The sequence below is a fragment of the Natator depressus genome, chromosome 7, assembly GCF_965152275.1.
Source record: "Natator depressus isolate rNatDep1 chromosome 7, rNatDep2.hap1, whole genome shotgun sequence".
Classification (NCBI taxonomy): Eukaryota; Metazoa; Chordata; order Testudines; family Cheloniidae; genus Natator; species Natator depressus.
Genome location: NC_134240.1, coordinates 23,635,647 through 23,649,940, shown reverse-complemented (window position 1 = coordinate 23,649,940; position 14,294 = coordinate 23,635,647). Strand labels below are relative to the sequence as shown.

General features: G+C 46.6%; 1 protein-coding gene across 2 annotated transcripts in view; it reads left to right on the top strand.

The window, feature by feature from the left end:
* Positions 1-411: 411 nt before the first annotated feature.
* COPG1 (COPI coat complex subunit gamma 1) overlaps positions 412-14,294 on the top strand; it is a 33,262-nt gene continuing 19,379 nt past the window's right edge. The window contains exons 1-8 of one of the 2 annotated variants that reach the window (XM_074957669.1): positions 412-454; positions 7,740-7,792; positions 8,684-8,764; positions 10,065-10,136; positions 11,605-11,684; positions 12,690-12,765; positions 12,974-13,066; positions 14,073-14,159. In XM_074957669.1, the coding sequence (XP_074813770.1) occupies positions 427-454; positions 7,740-7,792; positions 8,684-8,764; positions 10,065-10,136; positions 11,605-11,684; positions 12,690-12,765; positions 12,974-13,066; positions 14,073-14,159 (570 nt within the window). In that variant the 5' untranslated portion in view covers positions 412-426. Of the gene's footprint in view, positions 455-3,495; positions 3,642-7,739; positions 7,793-8,683; positions 8,765-10,064; positions 10,137-11,604; positions 11,685-12,689; positions 12,766-12,973; positions 13,067-14,072; positions 14,160-14,294 lie in introns of those variants that run through there. The other variant, XM_074957668.1, reaches the window with a different exon arrangement.

The following is a 14,294-nucleotide window of genomic DNA, read 5'->3' as shown; positions in this document are numbered from 1 at the left end:
AAATTCAGGGGTCAGTGTACAGAAATAAAAATGAAAGGCAGGGTAATTCACAGAGAGGGATCATCTCAAAAAATGAGACAACTCAACACTGGTCCATTGAAAGAAATGAAGTTACACCAGTTTACATCAGCAATGGATCGGACTCCCTGCCTCTGGTGTCTTGTCTGGGTCCCCACACCAGCAAGAGACCTAGCAGAATTGCTGGCTTTTACAAGTGATGAATACAATTGTGTGTAACTGTGAAGTGTCAGGTTTCCCTGTTGGACCCTGACTCCAACTTCTTCAATGAGGTTTTGAGATAACAGCACAGAGCTGGGGCTGACACACTGGTACAAAGTACACAGGCCATTTACACAGAACAAGTAAAGGACAGACCAGAAAGAGAAACCGTCCTCAAACTAGCTGGAGTTTATCCCAGACATTGCCATGTTCTCTGAGGACTACTTACTCTACAGTAAGTACATTTCTTATTACATATTTTCTCAGCAGGCATTAAAGCAGAGCTACGGTGTCAGGCTACATGCCCTTGAACAGACTTCCTATGCACTTCTTGATTTAGGGGATCAGGAAGGTGAACAAAACAGTATGCCATTGGGAGGCAACTTCAGGTAAAACACCACTAACTTTGACAATAAGATCTGTAGGTAGATTCATAACATACCAGGCTTCTTTTTGAAAGCACTTTGAATCCAAGTTGGGATAACTGCAGAAGATGATGAAGCAATCCACAGCTCAGGGTGGCTGACCATCCCATTTGTTTAAAGGACTAAATGATCCCACCCAGCACTGTCTGACTTACAGCCATATCAGCTGGTGCTGTGACCCAGTCAAATCTTGAATCTCACAAGTTAAGAAGGGCTGGGCTGGATCAGAACTAGTCCCTGATGGCTCACCTGCAAAGGTAGTGTAGAGTTTCAGTGGTTCGGTAAGGAATGCCCTTCTCTCTGAGTCAGCACTGAACAAATGTGCCAACATGATGATAGGAGGTGCTGTGCTGTATGGCTGGCGCCATCTGTTAGAATGAGATGTAAAAATTAAGTCATGATTTCATTTGGTCATTAACAATCCCATGGTGTTTTTTTTACAAGAGCCAGTCTGCTAACCCCAGTGTCTTGGCCAAATTCGACTTGATTAATTCCATTCTGCTTTCCTTAATTTCCCCTGTAGTTTACATAGGATATAGTATGCTTTCTCATATTCCTAAATTGTTTAGTATTACTGTGCTCTCTTCAACAGCTGTCATGTTGCACCCTAGTGGTGGATGAGATAATCCCAGTACATAACCTAGTAAACTGCTTTGGGGGAAAGGAGCAATATAAACAAACTGTGAGGTATTACTAGTTATTCCTTGCTTGCCTGCAACAATCCTGACACAATCCAGAAGACTGTTAGAGCTCTTCAAGAGGTCGATAAGAGGAGCAAAGTCATCTGTGGGATGCATTACTGCTATTTTGGGGGTGGGCCGTAGATGGGTTCATGATGCCAGGAAACAGTAGTGGTATTTCTTGGGCAAGGCAGGAATGGAAAAGCTCTTGGGGTTGAACTAGAGCCTGGTTTTTAGAAAGACATCCAGTTCTGATTAAAAGATTTCAAATGATGGAGAATCCACCACATCCCCTGATACATTCTTCCAATAGTTAATTACTCTCACTTTTAAAAATTTGTGTTTTATTTCCAGTTTGGAGTGTCTAGCTAAAATATTCCGACTATGAGCACCACCAGCTGTCTTAGTTGAGTATTCTATTTTTCTATATTATGCTCAGACAGTTATGGTGAGCTCTGTGCGACAGGAACGCTTTACTGCTTTGGTGTGGCTCATGCACTGGACTACAACTTTCAACATGAGGGAAGGGATTCATTTTAAAAAAAATACACATCAACAGTGTGAAACATTCATTTTTCCTCCTTTAAGCTTTGAGTGGGAATGCAAGCTTTACTCAGAGGGGAACTGCACCCCCTGAAATGATGCCTTTAAAAATAACCATGTGAAATCAGCAGCTGGCTTTTAAGCCTAGAATAATAGAACCGCATATGATTGTAAAGAAAACTCAGGCTGTCCCAATGGCCTATATAGAAAGAAAATAGGAAATGGCCACAATGGGACTGCAGAAATGACTCCAGCAGCCTCTCTGTCCTCAGTGATAGCTCATATGTGGCAGCAGGTGTATTACTGCAGAAGGGAACGTGAGCCAAGACCCTTTCAATAACCCCATCAGATTCTCAAAGAACATCCTGTGATCTTTAATACTCTCCTCCAACAGACCCCTCTAGATATGGGCAGAAAGGATTTGGTTTAACATTTCACAAAAGCCTTAGGTTCAATATACACCTTAAAGGTCTCTCACATCCTTCACTATAGGCTGGAAATGTCACCCACTTTTGAGCCCTGTTGCCAATGAAAGGCCCCAGGAAACTGGTGGGGCAGGACCAATATGCAGTAGGTAAAGGAGATGCCTTGGCACAACCCTATCAATTATATGTTGTCAGGTCCCACAGTTGGCAGGAGTTACTCTCCCTCTACTAGCACTGAGCTTCCCCAGGAAATAGTATTCCTGTGTCCCAAACCCGCTGCACAGAGGGGCAGGAGATTAACAAATACAGCATGTGAAATAACCTAGGTCCAGAGAAACTTTTAACTACCCAGGTCATTGCCCCATAGGCTCTGTGATCCCCTCAGTCTACTCCCCCCAGGCTCTGGGCCCCCCTCAGCCACCGCCCCGCCCCCCCCATCACCGCCCCCAGGCTCTGGGGCCCCCCCAGCCACCGCTCCCAGGCTCTGGGCCCCCCTCAGCCACCACCCCGTCCCCCCGTCACCGCCCCCAGCCTCTGGGCCCCCCTCAGCCACCGCCCCGCCCCCTGTCACCGCCCCCAGGCTCTGGGCCCCCCTCAGCCACCACCCCGTCCCCACCCCCAGCCTCTGAGCCCCCCTCAGCCACCACCCTGCCCCCCCCGTCACTGCCCCCAGCCTCTGGGCCCCCCTCAGCCACCGCCCTGTCCCCCCATCACTGCCCCCAGGCTCTGGGCCCCCCTCAGCCACCGCCCCGCCCCCCCCGTCACTGCCCCCAGGCTCTGGGCCCCCCTTGGCCACCGCCCCGTCACTGCCCCCAGGCTCTGGGCCCCCCTCAGCCACCGCCCCGCCCCCTGTCACCGCCCCCAGGCTCTGGGCCCCCCTCAGCCACCACCCCGTCCCCACCCCCAGGCTCTGGGCCCCCCTCAGCCACCGCCCCGCCCCCCCCGTCACTGCCCCCAGCCTCTGGGCCCCCCTCAGCCACCGCCCCGCCCCCTCCGTCACTACCCCCAGGCTCTGGGCCCCCCTCAGCCACCGCCCCGCCCCCTGTCACCGCCCCCAGGCTCTGGGCCCCCCTCAGCCACCGCCCCGCCCCGCCTCGCCTCCCTGGCTCTAGACCCCGCAGTCACTGCCCCGCCCCCACCCCGCGCCCAGCGCCACCAGCCACGTCAGCCCGAGCAGCCTCCAGCCCGGCATGCGCGTGCGCGGCGCTGCCCGGCGGAGCTGTCCCAGTGACAGGCTGGCAGGAAGCGGCGCCGCGGCCGGAAGTGGAGGTGCTGGGCTGGAGACCCCCGCGCGCCCCCAGCCCCGGGCAGGATGCTGAAGAAGTTTGACAAGAAGGATGAGGAGGCCGGTGAGCGTGTGACGGGCCCGTCCCGGGGGGCTGTGCCGACGTGGGACCCTCTGTCTGCCCCCTGACCCTACCGCGCTGCCCGGGGCCAGTTCCCCGCCGGCTGGCGTCCCGAGCTGGTCTCCGTGCCCGGCCTCGCGGCCCCACGGGTGGGCGCTGCTTTTCGGCGTCCGCCCAGCCCTTTGCCCCGGGTCTCGGCTTGTGAGGTGTCCCCGGCTAGTGACCTTTCCAGGCGTTCTCCTTAACTCTGCCCGCAGCGCCCCCCCCCCCCCCGGGGGCTCTGGCTGCCCATGCGAACTTTGCCCACCCAGTTAAGGACGCCAGATGAAGTTGTGGGGGCCTTTATTTTCTGGCCTGCTCACCTCACCTTGCGCCCCACGGATTTATAGGAGTCCTGATTTACCCATTGCTCTGCGGTGATGTCCCAAAGCCAGCTGCACAGTGAGGGGCAGGTGATTAAGGAGGATGCCCCTGAAATGACATCTAGAGAAACCCTAACTACCCCGTCCCCTCATGCTCTGCCTCCTCTTCCCTCCTTTGCCTGTCTCCTGGCTCTTTGTCGCCCAAACCAGTCACTGGCCCGCCTGGCTTCTGTGTGGATAGCTTTTAAAAATGTATGGCTGATATTCTGATGTACCAATTGCAAGTTAATAAAGCAACCTCTGTGTCCTTTTAGTGGCAGCATCTTTGCCTAGAGCTACATTTGCTTTTATGTATGTGTAGATTGCTGTTCAAGATGGTTTATGTAAATATAAAGCAGGTGATTTTTTTTCAGGAGACCGTGTTTGCCATAGTGTAAAATATTGATGTCCTGATAATTGCTGTAGAGTAAAATATTGATGAACTGTTACAAAAGTTGGGGTTGGAACTCAGATGGCATGGAGATGAGCACAATATAAACAGAACAGTGGGGTTGGGTAAGCATTGTGGAAATGATTATTGGGCAAACTTGATCTATATCATTTACATAGTATTTGAGTGTCACACAGCATAGGAGAGTGGACCATAGCATCTGGAAATGGAAAATCTCTATTAGGCTCTCATTGGTCCATGCCAGCGCAGGATGGTGAAGTAGTCCAGGGAGCTGCACCACCTTCACTTGACACAGCAACCTGAGCTGTTCTGCACATTAATACATGACTCACAGTCAGAAACATGTATATGAGAAGAATTCTCCTGATTGTCAAACCAAGCATTAAAGCAGCCTAGAAACTGGCTTATAGTGTCTCCAGTAGTGTTTGTGTCACGCATGTTGTCTCTTTTTAGCAAGATGACTGCTACAGCAGTGACTCTGAAATGCTCAAAGTGACTTTAAAATATTGTCTTCAAAGTTATGTTGCAGGACCTTTCAAAACATTTTACTGAGCAGCACAGGTGCAGCTTCTAGGTATTTTGGAGCAGCTCTGCCAAATCAAATTCATTGCTTGCTTCTCCATCTGCTGCTCTTTAACAGAGGAGCAGCGTCTGGATAAAAGGAGAGGGCTGTATCATATTTGCTGCACGATCCACATAGAATCAGTGCTGGATATGACAGTGCTGGACAGAAGGCCTGTCCAGATGGGTGTTTGAGTTTTCGCTTGTACCTCATGGTATATTCTTCAAGTTCATGTGAAACTCTTTTTCTTCTGGGCCATTCATGTAATATAACTTGCTCCTTTTGTAATTTTAGTAATTTAATTCTAAAATAATCTGAGTGATTGGTCTCAGGGATGTATCTCTGCATATGTGTGGCTTCCAGGAATGTCTTTATTTTTTTATTTTAATGTATGTTAAACCCTTTGCTCAGGTTTCGGCTTTATCCCAGGCTTCCTTTGCATCTTTTCTTCATCTCAGTACTTGGTAAGGTATGATCATTTAGGAGGGAATCTGTTTTTGGCTACCTTTTCAGGGAGGTCACCTTAACTGCATCCACAACATTTATAAGTGCATCTGGTTGTCCATGCAAACTTTGCAAACACAGCTGAGGTCAGTCGAAGATGTGGTCCTTTATTTCCTCGCCTTGGCTCTACCACCTCACCTTGCTTCCCACTGATTAATAGAAGCCCTTGTTTACCCAACCATCTTTACTACTTGGACAGTTTCGAAGGCCTTCTAAATTATTTTGCTGTTCTTCTTTGTGGTCATTTCCCCTTCCCTTTTTCTGTGTTAAATGAAGATTTCTAGCGTCCCTGCACACTTCTTCCTCCATCCAGGTTACCTACACGTGCACAAGGTGACAGTCCAAAAGCTAATCGTTGTGATGCTCCACTGAGCACATTGAAAATGGCAAGAGTACAGGATAGAACAATCTTAAGTGCAGTAGCTCATCCCTTGATTTACTGACCTGGTAGATTAATATTTTATGTGGAATCCTGAAATCACAAAAAAGATGTTCTTGTGATTCACGCCTGGGGCTGGGAGTCAGGGTGTTTGGGTTCTATCCCAATGTGTTCTACAGACTTCTTATGTAGTCTTGGTCAAGTGACTTAAGGACATATTTTCAAAAGTGGACTCTAATTTTGGGTGCCCAACTTTAGACATGTAATATTTCTGAGCATATCAAGTTGGTCATGCAAAAACAGAGGCCATGTTTGGAAGTGTAGCCCTTAACTTCTCTGTGCCTCAGTTTTCGCCATCTCTAAAATAGGGATAATTGTTTAGATCAAAATATGTAAAGTGCTTTGAGATGCGTAGATGAAAGGTGCTAGAGAAGGGTGAAGTAATCTATGGTGATGTTGTTAATGGCAGATTTTAGAATCACAAATAGAGGAGGTCAGAGTGGCTGTCAGGATGCAGAATTAGTTGTATGTAGTTGCCAGTAAAATTACCAGGAGTGCTTTTTCAAATCCCTCTTTGGAACATGTGCACATGTACACACTGGAATTTTTTGCTAACCTTCTCACTTCTCATTCTTCTTTTCCCACTCCAACATGTAAGTGTCCAAGCTTTGGTACAGGGTACTGTCTTTGTAACTTATTCTGAGCCTAATTGCTGCATCTTATTTACATAAGAATTAGCAGAATGCAATGCTCTATTATGATCTGAACTTGAAACTCACAAACTGGGACCAGTAGTCTTTGTAAGAATCATCCCTATACTAATGCATTTTATGTTACTTTAAGCATTTTGGAGCCATTGCTGCAGGCAAACACCGCAGGAACCTTGTCTTTAGGGATGATTCTTACAAAGACTACTGAGCTCAGCATGTGATGTTTCAAATCCAGATCATTGCATGCCAGGACCTCTACTCTTTCCAGGCAGCATCTCTGTATTAAACATGACCTGGCCATAGGCTGCAGTGTGGAGTTTCATGGGCTGTATACAGCCTGTGGGCCACACTGAGGTTAGGCACTAATTAAATTTGCTTATCAATAGCTATCAGCTTACGGAAGGCTGCAGCTCACTAATAAACACTTAATGAGGACTAGATACTAATCATAATTGTAGTTCTTGCCTTCTGATCATTCCAGACCCATTTTTTGCTGTTTTTCATCAAAGTAGCATGCAGTCTACTAAGCAGAATGATTAAATACACTTTTTCCAAGCTCTCCAGTGCGCTGCCTTGGGGTTTTTTAATTAGCTGTATAGCCAAAAGTATAGTTTACTGATGAATTCTCTGATTGTTTTATAATGCAAAGTATAAAGTATTCCAGATTCGCACAGTCTGGTGTTTTAGTGTTTTCTATGGCAGTTGCTACACTGGGTTTAATTTCTGGGCCTGATCATTTGCTCCCATAGGTGGCAGTCCTCTGAGACTTGGGGACTGAAAGTGGGAGCTCTTTATATTCAACAACCTCCTCTGGCCCATTTAGGAGTAACATTGATTAGCTCTGAAGAAAGTCTCATACAGTTTTCCTTAACTGATGGATAATTGCTGCAAGGTGGGGAGAACTTATAGGAAGCCCCCATTGAGGAGGGGATAAGGTTGACCAGTTTGTAATGCCAAGAAGAACAACAACAACAATCATTTCATGTTTTAGGAAAATTCTCTGAAAAGTGAGTTCATGTTTAAGCTATTTTAAGCTGTAGGCGTAAAAGGTATGATCAGAAGGGAGGCTTTCTAGTGTCTTTTCACATAGCACAATTCCTGGGATCACTGTTGTTAATTACCTTATTTTACAGGTGGAGGTTCCAACCCATTCCAGCACCTGGAGAAAAGTGCAGTGTTGCAAGAGGTAAATTCTAAAAATCCTATGTCTTTTATGAACATCCTCAGTGGTATAGTCTCCTCTCTGGGGTAGGAAGTTAGAGCTCTTTAGAAATTAACTACACTTTTGTCCCAATCCTGCTGGCATTGAAATAAATAGTAAAGCAGAAGTTCCCATTGATTTTTTTTTTTTTTGGAGGGGACACAATTGGATCCCGTTTGTATAACAATGAAAAGAGTTAGTAAACTGTAAATGGATGTATTTTTGTCCGTAGGAAGAATAGATTTTCCCAGTTTTTCCCAATCCTTCTTACTAAGGGGGAATCTGCCTTGGGTGCCCTAAAATTCTAATAGGATAGGGAAATTAAAAAACAGGATGTGGTTGGTTATTGGACAGTCTTTGCCTTTAAAGGGTGGTTCTGCTCTGACAAATGACCTTTTTTTTGGTTAAAGGCCTCTTTTTTTTGTCCGCAGACCTGCTCCTTGCAATTCAGAGTTATATCTATTCACTTCAGTGATAGAAATAACATTTTTAGTACTGTTTGCTCTTGTTAGCCCTGCAGAAACAGCTCCGCTCTGAGAGAGGGAGCTGGATTCTATTCTGGTTTGTGCATCGGCACCAGAATTGTTCCTCTTAAAATGGGGTTGCATGAGTGTAGCTGAGATTGAAATTTGGCCTATAGAACCTTTATCATCACAGTGTGGCTTTCAGATCCCATGGTGAGTCAGTAGGGATGCTTGTTAGGAAGGTGGGGGCATCTCTTTTGTCCCAAACTGAGAAAGTCTGATCGGAAGTCATTGAGAGAATAATAAAATATCCAGTCTGTAACTTGCATCAGTCGCTCAGTTCACACAGTGTGTTAGATAAACCACAGAGACTGTCTTCTGGGCTCTTATTCATGCTTTTGTTTGTTTCTAGGCTCGGGTGTTTAATGAGACGCCCATAAACCCTCGGAAATGTGCTCACATCCTCACCAAGATTCTGTACCTCATAAACCAGGTAATGGAGAGAACGTGAGCTAGGAGTTCTTTAGATTTTAAACATTTTTCTTTTATAAACTAGTCTTGCCTGCTAATTTTAACTAGTGCCTTATGAAATGTTACTTAAACAGCTATTCCAGTAAGTTATCACTTTCTCCAGGCCCAAAGAGTTCTGGAGTGATCGAATGGGCAATTTGAAAAACCAAATGCACAGATTGGTAGCAACTGGAAGTTATTGTCTTATAGCTGTTTGATGACCAACTTGGTTCTAAATCCAATTCCTAGTGGTCAGGTATCCACATAGCAGTGGTTGGTATTTAGGCACCTAAAGAAGCAGGTAGGTGCCTAGTGGGATTTTGTAAATCACATTCAGTGTCTTATCTGCATCTTTAGGTACCTGACTACTTTAAAAAATCTGGGACCTAACTGGCCCCTTATTAACCATCTCAGCTGAGATGGAGTATTGAATGGGCTATGTAGTCTGAACTCCCCTCTCATCCTTCGGGACATTGGCTTGTTGCTGACAGTTGTTGTCATGCTTCTGTAACAGTGCTGAGTAAGGTTTTCTTCCACCTACACCAGCAATTAAACCACTTTCAGCGCCACATCAGGGGGCCACGCAGGCCAATTTCTAGTGTCGATGGGTAGGGCCCTACCAATTCATGGTCCATTTTGGCTAATTTCAGGGTCATAGGATTTTTTAAATCGTAAATTTCATAATTTCAGATATTTAAATCTGACATTTCACGCTGTTGTAACTGTGGGGGGGTCCTGACCCAACTCTGAAGGCAGCAGCGCATAAGGGTGGCATGGTATGGTATTGCTGTCTGGCTACTGGTGGGGCGCCACCTTCAGAGCTGAGCACCTGGCCAGCAGCCACTGTTCTCTGGCCACCCAGCTCTGAAGGCAGTGCAGTAGGAAGGGTGGCAATACCGCGACCCCCCACAATAACCGTGCAACGACCTCCCCCCCAATCCTTTTTTCGGCCTGGACCCCAGTTTGAGAAATGCTGGTCTCCCCCATGAAATCTGGTCTTTTGTGTGCTTTTACCCTATACGATACAGATTTCATGGGGGAGACCAGATTTCGTGGTCCATGACGCATTTTTCACAGCCGTGAATTTGATAAGGCCCTATCGATGGGCATTGGAGGTGGTTCCTCCCTGCCAGTGTTGAGGCACACTGCGGGGAACTCACCTTGTCATGACCCAAGCTGTACCTGTTCTGTGGATAAATAGTCTGTTGTCCTGGAACCTTTAACCTGTACAAAAACTGCTTTTTTGTAAATAAGAATTTCTGTCCCTATTTTGCCCATTCTAGGGGGAACACCTGGGTGTGATGGAAGCTACGGAATCCTTCTTTGCCATGACCAAGCTGTTCCAGTCCAATGATGTAAGTCCTATAGTTACACATTTTGTGTGTACATTTGTCTAGCAGGATATGATGCTGGTGAGAGCCTCACATTCATCCCTGAGCTATCTCTTTATGTGACATGCTGCTCTCCCCTGGGTAGAACCACTTGATCCATGCCCCCCACATGCACATGATTATTATGAAGTGCATCTGTTTCTAGTTACTGACATCTTAGTAGTGCCTCATTTTTCCGTGTTGCTCGTTGGTGACTTAGGGCTTGTCTACATGAAGACTTTGTGTGCGGCAAGATGGGGTGTGAATCTAGAGCACCTTAGCTTGCCACATACTGCCCTGTGGATCCTGCTGCTGCACATTAAAAGTTCCATAGTGTGCTTTGACTTCCATAAAGTCTGTGTGTAGAGAATTGCTTCTTTGGGAGATTCCTACAGAGGGCGAGAACCTGCACAAAGGTTCTGAAGCTGCATATCAAGGTAGATAGCACTTTAGCTAATGCTAATACAACCTACAGACACATATATTGAAGGGAAAAGGTGACTCCATTTCCTGGCTGGGAACCTTCCCATTCAAAAATAAAAAGCAAATGAACTTTTTAATGGCTAGTGCTATCACATAAAGTATTCAGAGAGTCACCATGTGCAAACGGCTTTCTTGACCATCCCTTCATTCCCAGCTCTTCCAAATGTGTGCTTTCTGCGTAACCAAACCATCTGAATAAGAGACGCTCATCAGGCTTCACCATCCGTCTGGGCTCTTCCATTTTAACTGCCTTTATTATTTAACATTTATACTGTGGGAGTCCCTGAAAGTTATGTCCAGTTTGGGCCCCCTTGTGCTAAGCACTGTACTAATATGTAATAGATGATGGTCTGCCTTGCTGTGTGCCCCATGATAAAGTGACCTTCCTCCCTGCTGAGGTAGCTCAGCCCATAGCAGTACCTGAAGGAGGCAAAGAACTAGCACCACACCAATAGCTTACTAGAAAGGGTGCTGCAGTTCTGAGCAGTCCTGCAGCAAACACGCTGTTGGTGACTCCCTACAGGGTATAATGAGCAGCAGAGTACCCAGTATTTCCAGTCACATGTGTTCAAAAATCATGAGTCAGGCCTCAAAATCCTGAAATTGGCTTAAAAATCTGATGATTTTTTAAAAAAAATAGTCTGGTTCTTGTTATTGGCCTTCCTGTTTCTGAGCCTTGAGAGTTCCCTCAGGTCACACTTTCAAGCTTTTCTCTGTAACCACGAGCACCACAAAGCACAAAATTTCTATTGACGTCAACGGGGGCAGGATTTCACCCTTCCTTTTATTTTTATTTTTTAAATGAAAGCTGAGATTCTCACAATCGCTTGGCTCCAGGAGCTGGGATTTAAAGGGAAATGACAAATATCATCAGATTTTCAATAAAATCATGAGAGTTGGCAACTCTCTCCACCCTGCCAGGGTTGGCGTGCTGCCAGCTAATGCTCGTGTTGCCTGTTTTACCTGCCAGCCGACTCTTCGCAGGATGTGTTACCTGACCATCAAAGAGATGTCCTCCATCTCTGAGGATGTCATCATTGTGACCAGTAGGTGAGTCCTCGCTGGGGTGCCCCCTTCCTTTCGCCGCTATTTGCATGTTCCTTCCAACAAGTCTTCTCTGGCCATCTAGAGATAGCTATGATCCCTGAAGGGAGGTATGAAGCTGAGGAAATGCTCTTGTTTAAAGGGGGCCATTGAAATATAGGCACTGAAATCCTAACAATATATGTGAACTGACAGTGCAGCAAATGCCATATGCCAGGCCCTTGTGTGTTTGGTTTGTCTCTCTGGGTTCCCATGCTGTGCCCACACCATGGTATCTGACCATCTTCTTTTGTAAAGGGCTATTTTTTAACTCTTGCTTTTCTGTCTGAGCCCTTCGATGTTTCTCAGGGTCTTGAAGTGTTCTCTGGGGGATACTTTGCCAAATAGGTAGACAGGGATTTGGCCATATGACTTCTATTGTTCTAACCTCATTGGGCGCTGCTTAATGTACCCTACTACTTGGGCCCAAGCCTTGTCTGACACATCATCTCTGGACCACTGACTTCCCAATGGGAAGTCCTAACCTAAAAGGAGGCTGCTGCAGTGGGAGACAGTAATGACAGAGTTGATGGGAATTGCAAAGGTACATCCCCCATGCAGCATTTAGAAATCAGCCCGCACGTATAGGGACTGTCAGTCCCCTCCCCCACATGTAATTTTTGCACCAAACACAGCCTGTTGCCTTGGGCAAGGGCAGGATGTTCAGGAAAGGAGTCCAGATGTTTCATTACTTTAGCCTTTAACTCTAAGTAGCTGCATTGGTGTTTTGGTCTCTTGAGGTGATCTGAATGGCATAAGGGCTCCTGTCATTCCTCTTGTGACCAAACTTTCCCTACCAGAGCAGGACTAGGCTGAAGGCAGCATTGTCGTATCCTCTTACCATCCTATTGTGGATTTTGGCTGTGAAATCCAGTGCCCATGTGTTGGTATGTGCAACGCTGTGTGTGTGCTTTTTGTAGCACTAGTGGGTAAATTACGCAATACTAAAAAACTTCCTTCACGTTTATACAGTTTAACCAAAGATATGACTGGGAAGGACGACAATTACCGAGGCCCTGCTGTGAGAGCACTCTGCCAAATCACTGATGTAAGTGCCACCTGCCACTCAGGCGACTGCGTGTTGCTGGGCCCTTATCTTCTTGGTCCTGAATGCCTGGCCCTCCCAACTCTGCCCTTGCATCCTGTTTCTGGCCTTGCTTTTTCTTTTTCTTCCCCTCTCTCTGTCCCCCTTGCAGTCTTGTCAGCTTTCCTTGTAACTCCTCAAAGGAGTTGGTTCTCATTTTCCCTCTCTGCAGAGTACCATGCTGCAGGCCATTGAGCGCTACATGAAGCAGGCGATTGTGGACAAGGTGCCCAGTGTGTCCAGCTCTGCCCTGGTGTCGTCATTGGTACGTATGCACCTACAGGGATTTGTGTGAGGGCCATTTAAACCAGGAAACAAATTTCTGTGTTGGGAGCTGAGCAGCACGTTCTCCAGTGTCTAGTATTTTCACATGTTAAAATATGAGCCATCTTTTCAGTATAGAAATTTTTTCTTTAAATATGAAGTATGGTTGATTAGGACACACTTGACAACACTGAGTCGTAGCCCCTGTGGGCCTGCATTGGTCCATCTGGGAAATAGGCATGATAGGAGGAGGAAGCTTACAGGGCCTACTCATGCTGCACTAGCTTTTTGACCCATGTTCCTTTGTAATGCTCACATCTCCCACGGATAGCATTTACCCTGAATGTCGGTCTGCAGAATTTGGTCTTGGATTTAAAACTGGACTTGGATCAGAACCCGATGAGACATAGCATTTGTGCAGGAACAGCCTGGCTGCCAGGAAATCTCCCATTTGTGATCACTCTGACAGGAAGCTTACATGGTGCTTTGTGGAGGTGTCATGACATCAGACACAGCACCTCTCCTCCATTGTGGTGTGTATATTTCTTCCTCTCATTAATGAGAGCTGTGAGACTGGAGCCAGGGGAAAGCAGAAATCCCTTCTGGTCTGGTGGTTTGTGTTTCTGTAAAGTAGATTTGAAATTGCTTAACTGAGACAATATTGGAATTAGGTGGCAAACTCTTCTGGGCAGGGACTGAGGCTTTGTGTGCGGGGGTGAGGGGCGTGTTGGTCACCCAGCACAGTGGGGCTTCAATCCTGATTGGGGCCTCAGGGAATTACTGGAATATAAATCCATCATTATCAAGATTCTCCCTTTGTCCTCCATGTGCTAATGTCGATGAATAGTGCTCACAACACCCCTACAAGGTAGGACTGTATCATTGTCTCTCCAGAACCCAAGCTGGCGAAGATGGGGGTAGTAGCTGTTTTTGTGATTCGCTGATTCATATTAGTTTATCCTGGACCTTGATGGGCTCTTTTCTTGGGGGTTATTCTGTGCCCACAGCATCTGCTGAAGACCAGCTTCGACGTGGTAAAACGCTGGGTGAATGAAGCTCAGGAAGCAGCTTCCAGTGACAATATCATGGTGCAGGTAAGAAACCCTAGGGTGTATGCAGCAGATCAAAGAGCAGATCAGGGGTTTTGGTATTCTCCAAGCTCAGTTGTACATCTCTGGGCCATAGATAAGTAAATGCATAAATAATATAGCATGTGGTTTGTGAATCCC